The sequence below is a fragment of the Stenella coeruleoalba genome (genome assembly GCF_951394435.1).
Source record: "Stenella coeruleoalba genome assembly, chromosome: 10".
In the NCBI taxonomy this organism is placed as follows: Eukaryota; Metazoa; Chordata; class Mammalia; order Artiodactyla; family Delphinidae; genus Stenella; species Stenella coeruleoalba.
This window is the reverse complement of record NC_137156.1, coordinates 61045093-61062453: the sequence shown is the minus strand read 5'-3', so window position 1 is coordinate 61062453 and position 17361 is coordinate 61045093. Positions and strand designations below refer to the sequence as shown.

The following is a 17361-nucleotide window of genomic DNA, read 5'->3' as shown; positions in this document are numbered from 1 at the left end:
ATTATTCTCATTATTATAGTAAGAGTAATAATGATGATGATGATAATAAAAATAATAATAAACACATCTAAGAAAGATGATCTTATGACCTTTGCTTTTGCTTTTGTTAGAAGCTCACAAAGTTCTTGAGTTTTGGATAATGGGGTTCATATGTTTCCTTTTGGTTCACCCACCGACTGTATCTTCAGTTCCACATTCAGACCATGTTTGTTTGTTTGTTTTTCTGACACTGCATTAAACAGAAGGTGACTTAACGCTTTTCATCCAAACATCACCCACCTAGCTGAACTGAATGAAATTCATTCTCCCCTTCCCCCTCCCTCCATGGAACCGCAGGGAGTTGCACTGATCTAGGCAAATGAGCTCTGAAAACTGATTAAAGACCAATCTTTTCACTTTTGAAAATGCCAGTGAACGATGGTGGGGTGGGGGTGGATCGTCTTAGTGCAAAGTAGCACTGGGCCTCAAGGCTGTCCCTGTCACCACATCAGCAGGCGCCCAAGGGGCCGCCATTTCTCCTGCAAATCTCAGAGCAAAGTCTCTGGCTGCTGCCCATTCTGGTGAAAACTGAATCCCATTTTCCCGGACTTACAAATGAGGATGGACATTCTTCATTCTTTCAGATCTTGGCCCAGCAGCCTCGAGCATTCTTCATGAAGGGTTGGGATAAAGAAGATTTGGGGACAGACAGGCACCCTCTGGAGTAGCTGCCCTCTTATGCTCTCTCTCCTCTTATCAGTGCCAGGCATGGAGGGGCTGGTGAGCAGGTCAGCAGCAGAGGGAAGGAAAGAAAGCAGACTGATACAGAGGCTCAGACCTCTGGAGTGCCTGGTTTCCTTCAGTTTCAACCTGTGCTTTAATCTCACGGGGAGCCTCTGCCTGGAATAGATTGTGAACAATGCCTCCTCTGTTTGCCATGGGGGGTGTCATGTCAGGATCCCAGGCAACACACATCAGATTGAAGAGCTGAGGTGAAGAGGCTATTCAAGTTCAAATACCAATGTACACAGGATGTTCTATCTTAATAGAATGGAGAAGCTGGAGTAACATTTTTTTATTTGCTCCTATTTCAAATGAAGCAAGCATTCGTGATAGAAAGTTTAGAATCAGGGGATTGGTTAAATCAACTACTGTACATCTCATAGTGAATGGGATGAATGGCTTAAAAATCATGTCAGTACTTTTACTGGTAGGGAAAGATGTTCATGATATACTTTTATTTATTTATTTACTTATTTATTTATTGGCCGCGCTGCACGGCATGCGGGATCTTAGTTCCCCGACGAGGGATCGAACCCGTGCCCCCTGCAGTGGAAACGCGGAGCCTTAACCACTGGACCACCAGGGAAGTCCCCCATGATATACTTTTTAAGTAAGAAAAGAGCATTGGAGAAGATTATGTGTACTGTAATCCTGTGTTGATTTAAAAACATATGTCTAAACACATATGTGTATATGTAGTTGTATGCACAGAAGACCGTTGGAAAAGATATATAACAAGGTGTTAAAACAGTAGTTGGATTTGAGGGGTGTTATTCACTTTTTTCCTCTTTTTCTTGCTTTGCAATTTTATTTATTTTGCTTCACTGATTTTTCTATATAGCCTGTATTTATTGAGCAGCCACTAAGCATCAGGCAAATGGTCTCCTATTTACTTCTGAAAGGAAGTTGCCTGAAGACGAGGGAACCCAGAGAGGTTAGGTCTCTTATGCAATATCAGAAAAGTAGGAATCCATCTGATGTGACCTGCCTCCAGAACCCAACGTCATCTTCCCCTCTGGGACAGGCTAGGCTAACTCAATGGTGGGGGAATTGGGGAAAAGATGCCACCCAGAAGCCTCTGATGCCCTGGGCTGATTCCAAGCCCAACCAGATAGTGACCTAGGTCAGCGTAACTCATTCCAATGCCCCTAGGCTGCTAATGAATGCTCCTTCCTAGGCAGGCCTGGTCCAGGGCCTGGGCTGGGCCACACCTTCAACTGAAGCTCCCTGGTACCTGCCTCAAGCTGCGTGAGATGGCTGGCAATACCCTCCTGTCCATTTGTTCACACACGTCACCTAAGTGGGATAATATGTCAACATTCGTTTGTATTTTAGTTTTTTCCTCCTTAAGCAGGAATACTTTCATTCTGAAGGCCAATGCAGATATCAGTGTGTCACTCCCCTGTGAGAACTTCCTACCTATGGTTTCCTTTTGGTTGTTTATCCCAGGCTGATAGGCCTGGAAGTTTGGAGAATAGAGGGCAGCAGGTGACTGACTATTCATTGTACTCCTGAGACCAAGGTGGCTTCTGACCGTGCGCCCCCCTCCCCGACCCCCGCAGAGTCTGGATGAGGAGGAATCAGGAGACTGTCTGTGCATGCAAGATCTTTGGGGTACACATCTTCAACCTTGGCTGCATACTGGAATCACCAAAGGAGCTTTAAAAACTGTTGGTGCCTGGGTCCACTGACAGAGATTCTGATTTAATGGGTCTCAGCTGCAGCCTTGGCATTGGGAGTTTCAAAAGCTCCCCAAGTGATTCTAATGTGAGGCCAAGGCTGAGAACTGTGGCCTAGAACACCGGACCCATCTCCCCCCAACCCCTCCATCCAGAGTCCATGGAGACAAAGTTGGTTTAGAGAAAATAGTTTTTTTCTTTTTGGTCAGCTCCCACCTAAATGAAGCAGTGTGGGTTAAGCTCTTGGGAGGACTCAGGGTTCTCGGTGGCCCCCTGGGAAAAGGGGTCCTCAGATGCCTGTCTCTGACTCTCCCTCCCCGCCTTTTATTCAGTATGGAATCGTGCTCGATGCCGGGTCTTCCAGAACCACAGTCTACGTGTATCAATGGCCAGCAGAGAAGGAGAATAATACTGGAGTAGTCAGTCAAACCTTCAAATGTAGCGTGAAAGGTAAGGCCCAAGGGAAGAAAGGGAATGTCCTAATGTCCTTCAGAGGCCTGCAGGAGTCCTGAGATGCTGCCCAGAGGCAAGGACTGAGCACTGGGCTGGGTGTCATGGAAATATGAGACCTTGAGATGGTGCTGCTACTCATCAGTACAGTGACCTCAGGCCAGTCCCTTCCCTTCTCTGGGTTTCAGATTTCTCATCTGTAAAATGGTGGGGGGCGGGTGTCAAGAACTGTGAATGGTGTGAGATTCTACCCTGCCGCACTTTCATGGATGCTGGTGGAAGACCCAAGACTCCTGGGTCAGAAACAAAGGAGAGTTTATTACTCACAGAAACAGCTGTAGCCCGAGTATCAGCATTTTCTTGTGCTGGTTCTGAGCCCCAATTTGCACAAGATGATGTAAAAAGGGCCAGATGGTACCTGCTCACACAGTGGGTTATGTTACAGAAGAGGAACCCTGAGATTAGGGAATCTGAAACATTTATAATGGGTACCTGCCTTTTGCTCTGGAGGGAAACACTATATCTTCTGAGCCTGTTCATTATGCAAATATCCTTGAAAAAATAGTCCAGAACAAAGGCAGTCAGTGCCTCTGCTCATAATGCATAAACATGAGAAACTCAAGGAAAACTGTATTCCAAGAGGAAAATTATATTCCAGTTGGCTGTATATGATGGGGAGGTGGGTAGGAAGAGATAGACAGAGATGGACAATCTGTAAACCAGTAGGCATTTGTGGCTCTGTTCCAGTAAAGCTTTCTTTATGGACCCTGAAAGTTTGAATTTCAAATAATTCTCAAATGCCACAAAATATATTAAAAAAAGATTTTCCCCACCATTTAAAAATAATGTAAGAATATCTTAGCTCACAGGCTGTATAATAGAAGGTGGTGAACTGTATATGGCCAGTGAGCTCCCGACCCTTGACACAGAACAGCATCAACATCTTTAATGACCCTCCACGCACTCCCTGCCTCCTCCACAACATATTCTGAATGTTAGATTGATGGTTTACTTGTTCTTCTTTAGTTTTGTCCTTATGCATTTAGTTTTTCCTGGTTTTGAAAATGGAATCAAGCACATATTTATTTAATTAGAAGCAAACATTTATTCTGTAATTTGCTTTGTTCACTACCACTGGGTTTTTAAGATTCATCTATGCTGCAATGAGTAGCAATATCTGGTTCATTTTTAGCTGTTGATGAATATTTGTGTTTCCCTGGTAACTAATAAGTATCTTTTTATATATTTATGACTCTTTCTATTTCTGTGAAATGCCTGTTCATGTCTTTTGCTCATTTTTCTACCAAATTGCTTGAATTTTTCCTTTTGAGTCCTAGGAATTCTTTATCTATATTCTGAATATGAATGCTTTGCTAGTATTATTATCATATTGTTGCTAATATCCTCTCACAGTTTATGGTTTGTCTTTTTAATTTCTTCATGATATCTTCTGAGAAGTTCTTAATTTTTATGTAGGTACAATTATCAATCTTCTCCCTTTTGGTATGCACTTTGTACGTTTTATTTAAGAAATCCTTCCCTATCCTGAGGTCATAAAGATATTCTTCTATCAAAAGTTTTGGACTTCCCTGGTGGTCCAGTGGTTAAGACTCCACGCTTCCACTGCAGGGAGCACGGGTTCAATCCCTGGTCAGGGAACTAAGATCCTACATGCCGCATGGGGCAGCCAAAAAAAAAAAAAAAGTTTTATAATTTTGCCTTTTACAATTAAGCCTTTAGTCCACATAGTCAAGCCCAGTTAGTGAGTGTGTATGTATGCACCACCCTCTTTAGAGCATTATGATCTTTGACTTGGCCTGGATCTTCCCAACCAGTATGTCCTGAATGGGTTCCAGGGATACCCTCAGCCTATAGGACAAGTTATAGACTCTGAACCAGTCCTCCCAACCCAAGCAACCTCCTTCATTTCCCTCAATGAGCTGCCCAAATAGAATACTTTCTTGCAAGTGATGGCATGGAAAAAGTTGGGAAGCAGAATTAGCCTTTCCCATAGGGAGACCAAGAGTCTTCTCTGTATAACCAGGGTGCATTCTGATCATCTGCCCTTCCATGGAGGGCACCAGGAGCTCGCCTTCCCTGGGACATAGGTGTCACAGTTAAGATGTCCAGACAGAGTCTGGGATGCAAGGGAGTGATTAGCGATCCGCACCCATTGAAGAAAGGCGGAAGAAGGAGGATTGGACAGAAAGAGAAGTCAGATTGCAGCCCAGGCCTGACAGAGCTCCAGCCAATTAGAGATGTCCTGCATTGGGTATGAATGGCCTGAAATGGCTGGGCTGTGGTCCCCCCATCACTGTCAGTCATTGGATGTTGCCATCCTGGGAAGATGTTGAGCAAGGCAGCTCTCTGCAGCTGAGGCAAACCCCAAAGGAGCTAACCGCTGAGACACTAAGCCTTTCTTTGAAGAGGCATCTGCACGGCACCTCTCTGGGCTCCTCGCAACAGGGGACTTCCATGTTTTCTGAGTACTGCTTGCATTGTTACCCACAATTCATAAGCGGCAGCACCGTCGCTCAAACTTCAGCCAGAGATCCCATCTCTGTTCTCCTAACTTCTGAGCCATTTCTTCACCCCCAAGCATGAAAGAGGATGCTTTCTTTAGGAAAGAGAGACCAGTCACTACAAGTGGAGAGGATAATGTACGACAGTGATTAAGACGTCACCCTATCCCTACTGTGGGAACTCTAGAAAATTATCTAACCTGAGTCTTGACTCACTTATCTCTAAACTAAAAAGCATAATAATAGTAATACCCACCCCACAGGTATTATTTGAAGATTAAATGACATAATATATATATAAAGCAAGTAGAAATCCCTGGCATACAGTAGGCATTCAATAAGTGTTAGTTATTATTAATTATGGGGCACCACACTTTAGAGTTCCTAGTGGATATTCTTGCTAAAAGGTTATTCTAACATAGTTGTAAGATCTGCCTCTATACCCGGGAGGGCAATTCAGCCAAGTCAGTCCTGATGGCCTCGGGCTGTAGAAAGAGGTGGCACTTTCATGGGGAGAGACCCAGGCAGTCTCTCAGGGGTAGGGGCCCTTGGCCCACCCTGGATGTGATTTAGGGGAGGGGCAGGGTCATGGAGCCCACACCACATCCATAAATGGATCTTCCCTTTGATCACGGTAGCCTCAGGGATCCATATATACTCACAATGACCAGAAGACCACAAATTACAGCTCAAATTACAGAGTTAAAGTTTGGCAAGTGTCATCCCCTGAAAGACAGGCAGCTTCGCCAAGCATAATTTGGGTTTCTAGTTTCTAAGTTGCAAATTTCCCCAGGTCTCCCCTGCCTTGGCCAGTTTGAGGGGTTGGTGAATGCTTTTTTGCCCTACAGTGTTTCCCGAATGCCCAGGGCCTCAGAAATTTCTTTCTCAGGGGGTCCCTGGTGAGTATCCAGTCCTCAGGTGCTGTTTTCCGTGAGTTCACTGGGTGCTGCTTTAGCTGCTGGTCCCCATGCTGGTGCCTATTGCTCTGGCTGCTTGTTTTAAAGCCATTCCCTCCGGGTCACTTGTTCCTTGCCTGCCCCTCATCTCTTCTGCAGGAGGCACTGCTCAGGGTACCTGCTGCCTTCTCTCACAGGCGGCATTCATGTTTTCCCTTTAAACCAGCAGTTAAAAATTCTTTAAACTCCACTAGAGCCTAAACTTAACCATCTCCTCCACCGAAATACCTTAAAGAGTTGCTCTAGGGACCAGGCCACTACAGTGTTGGAAAGCATCCCTTGCCCATGTCTTTTGCTTTTGTCCGACCTCAAGTAAGTCTTGTGCCAGCTGTCCAACCCTCTCTTCCCAGATTGGAATAGCAGTTATAGCTCTTTTCTTGGGGTTGTGAATCCCAGTATCCCATGAACCTATGAATCCAATCTCCTTTTCCCTCTGGGAGGCTTAAGGAAACTTATGCAAATAGGCCCCCGAGGGACATGCTCAAATACCCCATATTTCCACAGTCTAGCAAGGCTCCTAACCAGTTCCTATCCAGAGACTAGCTCTGGCAGAATATATTTTGTTTGCTCTAGATTGGACTACACAATCCCCTTACTATAGTATTGTGAGCTGATGTGAAAATCTCATTGATTGATTGATTGCTTGATTCCTGTACTTAATAAATATTTATTGGGTGCCTGCTGTCTGCCAGTAAGTGTTCTTGACACTGGGAATTCTAAAATAACCAAAATATACAAAGTCTCTGCTGTTACAGAACTTACAGTCTAATGAAGGAGACAGAATAAATAAATGGGTATATGATATCAGGGAGAAGTGCTGTGAGGAGAAACTAAGCCAGCTAGGTGGATAGAGAGTGATCATTCTATTTCATGGGAGAGCAAAGAAGGTGATAGCTAAGCAGAGGCCAAATTGAGATGAGAGAGTGAGCCGTGCACCTGTTTGAGGGAAGAATGTGCTGAGCAGAGGGCGTGGCAAAAGAAAATGCCAAGGGTGACAGCTGCTCAGCATTTTCTAGGAAGAGCAAAGGGGCCGATGTGGCTGGAGCAGAATGAGTAAGAGAAACAAAAGTGAGAAATGAGGCCAAAGCTGTCACCGAGGCCAGCTCCCAGAGGACCCTGAGATGCAGTAAGGGGTTTGACATTTACTCAAATGAATTTTCTTCAAAGTATATTGGGAAGCCATTAGGAGATTCTGATCAGGGAACTAACACGATACGACATAATTTTAACGGGTCACTCTGTCAATGTAGAATACGTAGTCAAGAGACTTAAGATTAGAAGCAGGAAAACCAGGGCTATTAGAGCAGTGCAAGTGGGAGGTGACGTTTTGGTGTTCTGGCCTAGACTGGTGCTTCTCAACATGGGGCGATGTTGCCCCCCAGGGAACATTTATCAATGTCTGGGACATTTTTTGGTTTTCATAACTGGGGCTGGCCGTGCTGCTGGCATCTAGTAGTAGAGAACAAGGATGCTGCTAACCATTACATAACTCACAGGACAGCCCACAAAACAAAGAATAATCCAGCCCAAAACTTCAGTAGTGCTGAGGTTGAGAAACACTGATTGAGAATAGTTCTGGGGAAGGGAGTGAGAAGTGCTCAGATTTGAGAAGTATTTTGAAAGTAGAGCCAAAAAGATTTTATGATAGATTCAATATGCAGCATTCTGGTTGATGGTGCCTGAACATTAGTTCTGACCTGAGTAACTGCATGGATGAAGGTACCATCTCCTTAGAGTGGGCAACACTGAGGGTAAGTAGGTTGGAGCCATGGCAGGGATTAAGTAATTTGGTTTCAAATATATCAAGCTGGAGATGCCTATAAATCATCTAAGTCAATGGACAGCAATCTTTTCCTGTAAAGAGCTAGAGGATAAATATTTTTCATTTGTTGGCTATATGATCTCTGTTGTAACCATTTAACTCTCCCACTTTAGCATGAAAGCAGCCATAGACAATATGCAGACAAATTAGCATGTATGTATTTCAAGAAAGCTTCATTTATGGACACTTGTACATGCCTAATAGGATATACCGTAAGGACAAAAAGAACTTCAAAAAATCTTAAATTGTTTTCAATAATCCTATAATTGGTGGTAGTGCTGGTATTGTCATTGTCATACTGAGACTGTTGTGTGTGGATTGTGAAATAAAGCTAATGAGTTATTAAGTTGGAGGGGCTGGGAAACAGGCTAGTAAAAGGAAGATAAAGATACAAGATCAATGAATTCAAGGAAGAACTTGAAGTTTTGAATTAGAAATACCACTAAGAATTCATGATGTGTTTTCTCTTGAAATAAAGTTTGCTCTAAGTCTGTCTTCTGGAAAGCCTTTCAGTAAGCAACCTAGCTTCCAAATTTTGAATGCTAAATACCATTACTCAATAAAAGAAACCAGGATTCCTTGGAAAAACAGCAGACTCCAGACCTGGGGCAGGAAATTTATAGGTCACTGATACATCTCATCATATCAGAAAGCAGAAAAGTTCTTAAAGGTTTCTGGGATCATGTCAAAAGGATTCAGCTGCCAAATTGAAGAGAGCGCCACTGGACAAGATAGGCCACCAATAAGAATAGTAACTGCAATGAATTGAAACATATCAAATATATCTTTAGATTCATATGCCCTTAAACAAACAAACGAACAAAATCCCTTATTGGTTAAATTAGGTAGATACTAGAGATGCAATCTATATTTTTTAAGCTGGTAAATAAAGGGAAAGAATCAAGCACTTATCCACTGCCTTCCCTATACAAACTGTATAGGGTAATCAAATAGTTAACGATGAGGAAGTTTTCCTCTTATAAAAGCATTTTAGGTAAAAAGTGAAGCGAGAATGATGGAAATAAAATATCAGCGTTTCATAAACCCTAATGGAGTGATGAATGGACCTAAGCAATGATCACTGATGCCTGTTAACAGCACAAAGAGAGAAACAACCAGATGCTTGTGCGTCTTATTGGAAATGCACATCCCTATAAACTACTCTTTCTGAAAAAGTTCAAACCTGAATCTGATTAAACCTCTGCATTCAGTTATCAATTTATAGAGAAAAAGTGGGACCAAATAACATGTTAAGTGAATCATGGGGCTGCAATCAGCAAATTCTAGACTGTGGGAAACTATAAGACAACTGAAATTGCAAGGAAAAAAATGTTTAATTACAAAGAAAAATTAGAAAGGGGGGGCAGAATCTATATATTAAAAGAGACTTGAGACATGCCAACCAATTATAATGGATGGAATTTATTTGGGCCCTAGTTCAAACAAACTAGATAGAAAGAGAGAGGTGGAGGGAGAGAGAGGGAGAGAAAAAATATGAATATGAAGGAAACGTGAAACTTAATTAGATATTTAATTATATTAAGGGATTATTTTTAAGATTTTTAGGTAGAATAATGAGACTATGGTTATGTTTCTTTAAAAGAATTCTTATCTTTTAATGATACATACTGAAATATTTATAGAATGTAATGATACCATGTCTGCAGTTTGCTTCATGATGAGAGAATGTGAGAGTGCAGATGGAGCAAGATTGATCATTGTTGAAACTGGAAGATGGGTGCATGGGTTTGTTATACTCTTCTCCCTACTTTTATTTATATTTGAAATTTCCATGATGAGAACTTTTTTTTTAAAGCAGGTCTTGGCTCATTACTTTTTTCACCTTTATAATTCTTTCCTTCCATATTTTGGGAATTGACTCATCTGTGTGACCACATGGAACTTAGCACATACACAATTTTCAGCCCCCTACAAAAACCCATTAATTTCCAGAGCTGATTTATCTTATATTTAAAAGTTGTACTGCTCTTGTTGGTTCCTGGGAAGGCTAAGAAGTGCTGACTGCTTGCTCTTCAGGCTCTGGGATCTCCAGCTATGGGGAAAACCCTCAAGATGCCCCCAAAGCCTTTGAGGACTGCATGCAAGAAGTCAAGGGGCACATTCCAGCCCACCTCCATGGATCCACCTGCATTTACCTGGGGGCCACAGCTGGGATGCGCTTGCTGAGGTAAGGGCTGGAATGGCACAGAGGAGCCCTTTGGACCAAAATAACCAGGAATGTGTTGAATTCTTTCCAAGAATGTAACTCTATTTCTGGGAATAAATCCAAAAGAAAGAAGCCCATATTCTGCCATAAATTTAGGCTTTAAAAGTTGGGAAACTTTTAGTCTTTATCTTAATACTCAGAAAGAAACAGTTCTATATTTGATTCCCTTCCCCATGGTGATTTTACTGAGAGCTTGGAAAATAAAGGAAAGTGACATGAAATCTAATCATGGGATGTACCTCTAGTTTTCTAGAAAAGTAGAAACTGTTTTTGACTCCTGGTATTTTTTTTGAGGTACGCGGCCCTCTCACTGCTGTAGCCTCTCCCGTTGCGGAGCACAGGCTCCGGATGCGCAGGCCCAGCGGCTATGGCTTACGGGCCCAGCCGCTCCACGGCACGTGGGATCCTCCCGGACCAGGCAGGAACCCGCGTCCCTTGCATCGGCAGGCGGACTCCCAACCACTGCGCCACCAGGGAAGCCCTGACTCCTGGTATTTTAACACCTGTGGACAACCGGCTCCACTAAATGCAACCCACTATACTACTAAGCTGTGTAGCTTCTACCCATGTACAAAATGTCACTGAGATCTGCTTTCAAATAATGGGATTTCTGCTCCTCACCCCAAAGCCTTTGGCATTACATAAAAACAAACATCTCATTTCATTCAATTAAGCAGTTCCTTCTAAATTTGTAGCCATGACTTTTAGCCCAGTTGCGTTGTTTTTGAATGTCCTTTCTCTTCATTTTTTTTCCTCCATGATAATACTTCCTTGACCTTGAATTAAAAGAAAAATAGTTTTTTTAAAAAACCCATCAAACTTAAATCTACCTAAATTAAAGGGTAGATGCTGCCCTAAACTTTGAAAATAAGGCTTTCTCCCCAAAAGATGACACTCATTCTGCTTCAAAGCCACTTTGTCTGTGATCCCAGGAATGTAAAATTACATGTATTTTCTTCATGTGGGCATGAAGAAAATACAAAGGAACAACAGAGTCACTTTAAGATGATCATCAAAAAAAATCATGAAGCACTCTCAATTGGACTGAGCCCTTTCCTTGTAGTTTTCCTCTCCTTTTTTCTATTCCTGTGTCCTGGTTGACCAAGTAGAATGCGGAAAGAAGTCAGATTTCTTTGCTTACTCTTGGAATCTGCAGTGTGTTTTCAAAATAATTGCGTTTACCTGAAATAGAAATGTCATAGAAATTCCCTTCTTCTGCCTTTTCTTTCTTATGGAAACAAAGAACCCAACTTTCTTGGTTGCTTTTTTCTCCCAGTCCTCTCCGCGAGAAATCATTCAAAGGCTCTGTAATTTATAGCCCATGACAAAAACCATGGAATACAAAAGTTTGCCAGTTGGGGAAAAAGTGAATGTCGCATTTGAATAAATTAAATATTAATGCCTCCTTGTGAAACTTTCTGATGGTGATCCATTTCTTCTGAGGAACTAGTTGATATTTTAATTGCTAGAAAAGTCAAATATTAAAAAAACAATAATTTGAGAATCTCTGGGATGGGAATTAATAAAACTAGGAAAATTCTTAATTATTTTCCAAGCAGTGATAATTTGCTACTGAACTGGAATGGACTTCTGCTTGTAGCATTTCTCTTTCTTCTTCTTCAGCCAAGAGTGAGCCAGTGCCCCTGGCTTTCTTAACCCACTGATGAAAGGGAAAAGAGTCTCCCAAGTGAGATTTCTTTCATAAAATGGCAGCAGATGAACGATATTATTACTCTACATCATGGGTGATATGAACACTATGTTACCACTCCTCCATGGGTCAGCACACTAATGAATTTCAATTCAATGACAGTCATGATGGCCATCATATCCCCTCATGATGAAGCCCTCCCAAAGAGCAAAGCTGGGACAGCTGAAAACTCATCCCTCTTCCTTTCCCCCTCCCTCCTAAGCTCCCCTTCCTTCTGGCCTGATGAGGGCTTCTTTATATGGCGCCCCAAGAGATACTTATGCCACTCCTATGCCTTCACCGATCTCCTTTCCTCTGCTGATCTGAGACAGAGCAATGGTGACTGAGTAGGAGGCTCTTTTCATTAGCTGGTTGCTAGAGAGAGGGATAGGAACAGGTAGGGGCGGAGAGAACAAGTGGTATTTTTACTGGTAGCTGTTTTCCTGCTTGGCAGTTTGACAGGTAACAGGTGCATCCTGCCTTGCCTGGGAGGCTTCAACTTGTACAGGGGGTTGCCATGTCTTATATACATCTGGAAAACTGTCCCTGCCTGAAGTGGGTGGAGGGGTTATTTTAAGATCGTTGTCTGGGCACTCAGCCTTTTGTGTTCTGTGCCTTGCATAGGTTGCAAAACGAAACAGCAGCTAATGAAGTCCTTGCGAGCATCCAAAACTACTTCGAGTCTCAGCCCTTTGATTTTAGGGATGCTCAAATCATTTCTGGGCAAGAGGAAGGGATTTATGGATGGATTACAGCCAACTATTTAATGGGAAATTTCCTGGAGGTGTGTGAAAACAAATGCATGGTTTTTAATCTTGCTGTTTATCCTGTCCCCTGTGCTTGGTAACTTAAGCTGAGGTACATGCCAACAGGGCCACCTGTCCTGCATTGTTTCTATCATGTAATGAATTAGGGAAACATCTATGATACAACAGCTAAGAAAAGACATGTATAGCTAGGACAAAGCCGTGGATCCTAAACAGGACCAAATGCATGGGGGAGGGGGAATATCATCATTTTACTAGCTAATAAGAAATTAGAGGCAGGGAAGGATCTAAATCTAGCAGTGGGCTATGAGTCTTTTGAAGGACACCTGGAAAATGACCCTTCCAAGAAGCCCCACACAGCCATCTGGAATTTACAGAGCCCTCAGGCAGCTTTCTTCCCAACTCATTCTGTGTCCTCAGGTCTCCTCACATTCCAGTCTCCATACTCCCTGCTCCTTTGGTGCAGAGGACACCATACTATGTTCAGTCTAAGACCTATTTTCTTCCCCCTTGAATACATTTTTAATTAAATTAAATTAGTTAATATTTTGGAAAATTCACATAAAAATCCACATTTCTAGCTTCTCCTGCCCCCCTCACTCCCCAAAAGTTGGAGGAGCTGGTCACAGCAGACTCACATTCCTGCATGGCAACAACCAACTGGAACAGAGTATAGCTCATGCATTCCCCAGTTTGCCCCAGGCCCCACCATTCCCTACTGTATACACCTCATTCCCTATTGTATACACCTCATTCCCTATTGTCTACTCACTCATTTATGTTGCCTGTACAGTCCCTGTAAGCATTTGAGTTCACCACCCCTGAAATAAAGGAGAGATCTGGCCCTGAATGCTTCCTATGTCATATTTCTTAGCAATAAGAGATGGGTCTTGGGTGAAGAACCCTAGCCAATCAGAGATGGTACCTTTGGTCTTTTTTCTTGTTTCCTTTTCCTACTGTGTAGAAGAGCCTGTGGCATATGTGGGTGCATCCGAACGGAAAGGAGACCACAGGTGCCCTGGATTTAGGCGGTGCCTCCACCCAAATATCCTTCGCGGTAGAAGAGAACGTGGGGCTGAACACCAGTGACATCGTGAAGGTGTCCCTGTATGGCTATGAGTACACACTCTACACGCATAGCTTCCAGTGTTATGGCCGGAATGAGGCTGAGAAGAGGTTTCTGGCAATTCTCCTTCAGGTACCTGAGCCAGGGGGCAACGGGTATTCCCTCGGGGGTCTTAGCTGAGAGGAAGATGCCTTGCCTTCTGGGGTCTGTCCTTTCCACTCCAATTAGAAGATGGATGGAAACAGCAGCATTTTCCTGTTTACTTGTGGGCGTCCAAGCGCTCTCTCTCTCTCTCTCTCTCTCTCTCTCTGATGTGTTGACCATTTCCAGTGTATCTGAGTCAGAAGTCCAGGGAAATTCCAGAGCTCCAGATGTTTTATAAATGATTCAGGACTTGGGATCCCTTTATGGACACAAGCTGTTTTAAACCAGTAGCTAAATAAACCTGAGAATGTTGAGACTCCCCTGAGTGCAGACAAAATAATAAAAGTGATCATATGGAAAATGCTTGCTGACAGGGGAGAGGGCAGAGCCCTCCCCAGGCTCAGGCTTCTTTTACATGAGCCTATATTAGGCAGATTTCATGCCCTTTATATGTTGGGGTCTTAGAGCAGCCGAATTCCATCACATCAGTCAGTAATTCATATGGTAAATGTTCCATGACACAGATGGCTACTTCAGGCATCAACTAGAAGGCTGTCACTAATATGAACTTGACATTAGTACTGTATGTGTCAGCAAGGGCACTAGCACCATGGATGCGACCTGAGATCCCAAACTCCAGTGCTAAGGGGACATCAATCTCAGCCATGGCTGAGAAGGGAAGATGAAGATGAAGGGAACACGAAGGGAAGGAGGCTTGATCACCTAGAGGGGCATGGGGCCAACCGGAGGCCACAGATCCTGGCTTCTGATGGGGCCCAGGGGAAGGAGACAAGAGCTGGGTCAGCCTATGAACATAGTGGACACAGCATCAGTAGCTTAAGCCCCACCACTGCAACCTACTTTGGTCACTGAAGAAGGAAGCAGTATTCCCCAGCCATTAGCCTGTAGAAAATTGGGCTGGTTTACAAAAGTGTCATCAGCAGAAGTCACATCTTCAGATCCCCATATTTACTGAGTAGTCATGCAAGGTAGGTGGTGAGAATTCACCCTCCAGGTCTGGCCCTCTTCCCAAAACTTCTCTTTCAGCCTCGCAGGAAAGGCTGGAGCCCCACTACACATGCATGCCACATGTATTGTTGGGAGAGCCTGAGCACTCCTGGGAAGGACAGAGCGGGGACCCTGCAGGCAGCCCTGAGCTACACTTCCATGGCTCAGAAGACTCAGTGCCCACTCCAGACCCTCATATCCACCCTACACTCAGCCAAACCAAACCCCACATGGAGCTTAACCAACCCTCGTTAACTGGGGCTCCTCTTTTCTCTCTCTCCTTTTATTTTTAGCAATACTTATTGCCCCTTCCTCCAGCTCTGGCCCTGGTGGGGGTGGAGGGTGGAGCAGGGGCTCCTCTGAACTTTAGACAGGAAAAGGGAAGCAGGTGAAATCACCTTTTTTCCAGAATGAGTGGAGGTTTGAGAAGCTAACCTCTTAAATTTGACTGACACTGAGGAAGAGTGTGTGTGTGTGTGTGTGTGTGTCTTTATGCACACACGCCTACAATGTTTATTAAAGAATGTCTATGTACCCAACAGTCTACAGTAGAGAAGTGAATACTCCACCTGGATGAGGTCTCATTTGGGTTTGAGAATGCAGGTCTCAAGGTGTGAGCCCAGGACTGGGGGCAGAGGTGGGAGACCCCAGCCCCTCACTACAGATAGTCAGGTCACAGGGACAGGGTGTGTCTACAACTTGCCTGATAACATCTGGATGCCTGAGAGGGTGGCTCTGCACTGTAAGCCTTCTGACTCAGGTGAGGGGAAGAATCCAGGTGTGATGAGGATCACCCACAAATGCATGTCCCGACTTGCCTGACCAATACTTTCATGTCCCAAAGATGTGTTGCCAAGCCCCAACTTAGAAGGTTCCCAAAGATTACTGCATCATGAACTGGCTGAGTAAATGCCACCAGTCCAGGACTCGTTTCCCGGTCTGTAATATAAGGGGCTACAGAGTGTGGTGAGAGTGACACCTAGATATACACTTTGCAAATTATTTTCTTAAAAAGGAGTCTCCAGTCACCCCAGGGCTCAAGTCTCACTCTGAGAGCATGTTAGACGTTAGGGACATGAATTCACTTTCTCTTCCTCTTTAAGTAAGACGTAAGTATTACTTAAAGTAACACTTAAAGTAATACTTAAGTATTTATTTATTTTTGGCTGCGTTGAGTCTTCATTGCTGCATGCTGGATTTCTCTAGCTGTGGCTCGCGGGGGCAACTCCTCGTTATGGTGCGTGGGCTTCTCACTGAAGTGGCCTCTCTTTGTTGTGGAGCATGGGCTCTAGGCACGCGGGCTTCAGTAGTTGTGGCACGAGGGCTCAGTAGTTGTGGCTCGCGGGCTCTAGAGCTCAGACTCAGTACTTGTGCCTCATGGGCTTAGTTGCTCCGCAGCATGTGGGATCTTCCCGGACCAGGGATTGAACCCCCGTGTCCCCTGCATTGGCAGGTGGATTCTTTTTTTTTTTTTTTTTTTTTTTTTTTTTTGCGGTACGCGGACCCCTCACTGCTGTGGCCTCTCCCATTGTGGAGCACAGGCTCCGGACACGCAGGCTCAGCAGCCATGGCTCACGGGCCCAGCCGCTCCGCGGCATGTGGATCGTCCCAGACCGGGGCACGAACCCGCGTCCCCTGCATCGGCAGGTGGACTCTCAACTACTGTGCCACCAGGGAAGCCCTGGCAGGTGGATTCTTAACCACTGTGCCACCAGGGAAGTCCTCTTCTGTTTTTAAAGTAACACATGTTCAGTGAAAAAAAAAATTAGAAAATACAGACATAAAAAATATAAATAATAAACAAAACCTGGAATTAGCCACCATCAACACAGTATTGCATTTTCTTCCAGTTTTTTTTTTCATGCAGGAATATGTATAGTATTTACAAATTTGGCTTCATATGGTTTACATATAATTTTATATCCAGCTTTTTTTTAATCTAACAATATATTGTGAGCAGTTTCCTGTGTTGTTAAACATCTTTTGAAATTAATACTTTTATAGGTGCATAATACTCCAAATACCATTATATAAAAAGAAAAACTATATTGGTCATTTTATTATAAAAGAAAGTACATGACCCTTTCATGCCAGTGCCCTGAAAACACTAAATTCAGGGAAGATTTATTGAATGTTGAGGGCCTAAGCAACTTGGCACACTGGCAAATTATATTTAAGGAATGCCATAACAAATAATTCACACTCCAAAAAGAGAAGTGAAATAATCTTTACTGAGCTTCTTCTGCCAGAAATAATTTATATTATCTT

At 43.6% G+C, this 17361-nt stretch overlaps 2 protein-coding genes and 1 long non-coding RNA gene across 3 annotated transcripts in view; 2 read left to right on the top strand and 1 right to left on the bottom strand.

Annotated features, from left to right (window-relative positions):
* The window catches only part of LOC307193356 (zinc finger protein 621), a 279464-nt gene that overhangs the window by 170674 nt on the left and 91429 nt on the right, over window positions 1-17361 (top strand). The window lies entirely within an intron of this gene.
* Window positions 1-17361, bottom strand: part of LOC307193359 — a 263564-nt gene that overhangs the window by 210182 nt on the left and 36021 nt on the right. The gene's annotated exons all lie outside the window — the stretch shown is intronic.
* Window positions 1-17361, top strand: part of ENTPD3 (ectonucleoside triphosphate diphosphohydrolase 3) — a 34977-nt gene that overhangs the window by 9428 nt on the left and 8188 nt on the right. Inside the window, exons 4-7 of the mRNA XM_079934195.1 lie at window positions 2774-2891; window positions 10229-10379; window positions 12733-12892; window positions 13840-14073. Of these exons, the coding sequence (XP_079790321.1) occupies window positions 2774-2891; window positions 10229-10379; window positions 12733-12892; window positions 13840-14073 (663 nt within the window). The remainder of the gene's footprint in view (window positions 1-2773; window positions 2892-10228; window positions 10380-12732; window positions 12893-13839; window positions 14074-17361) is intronic.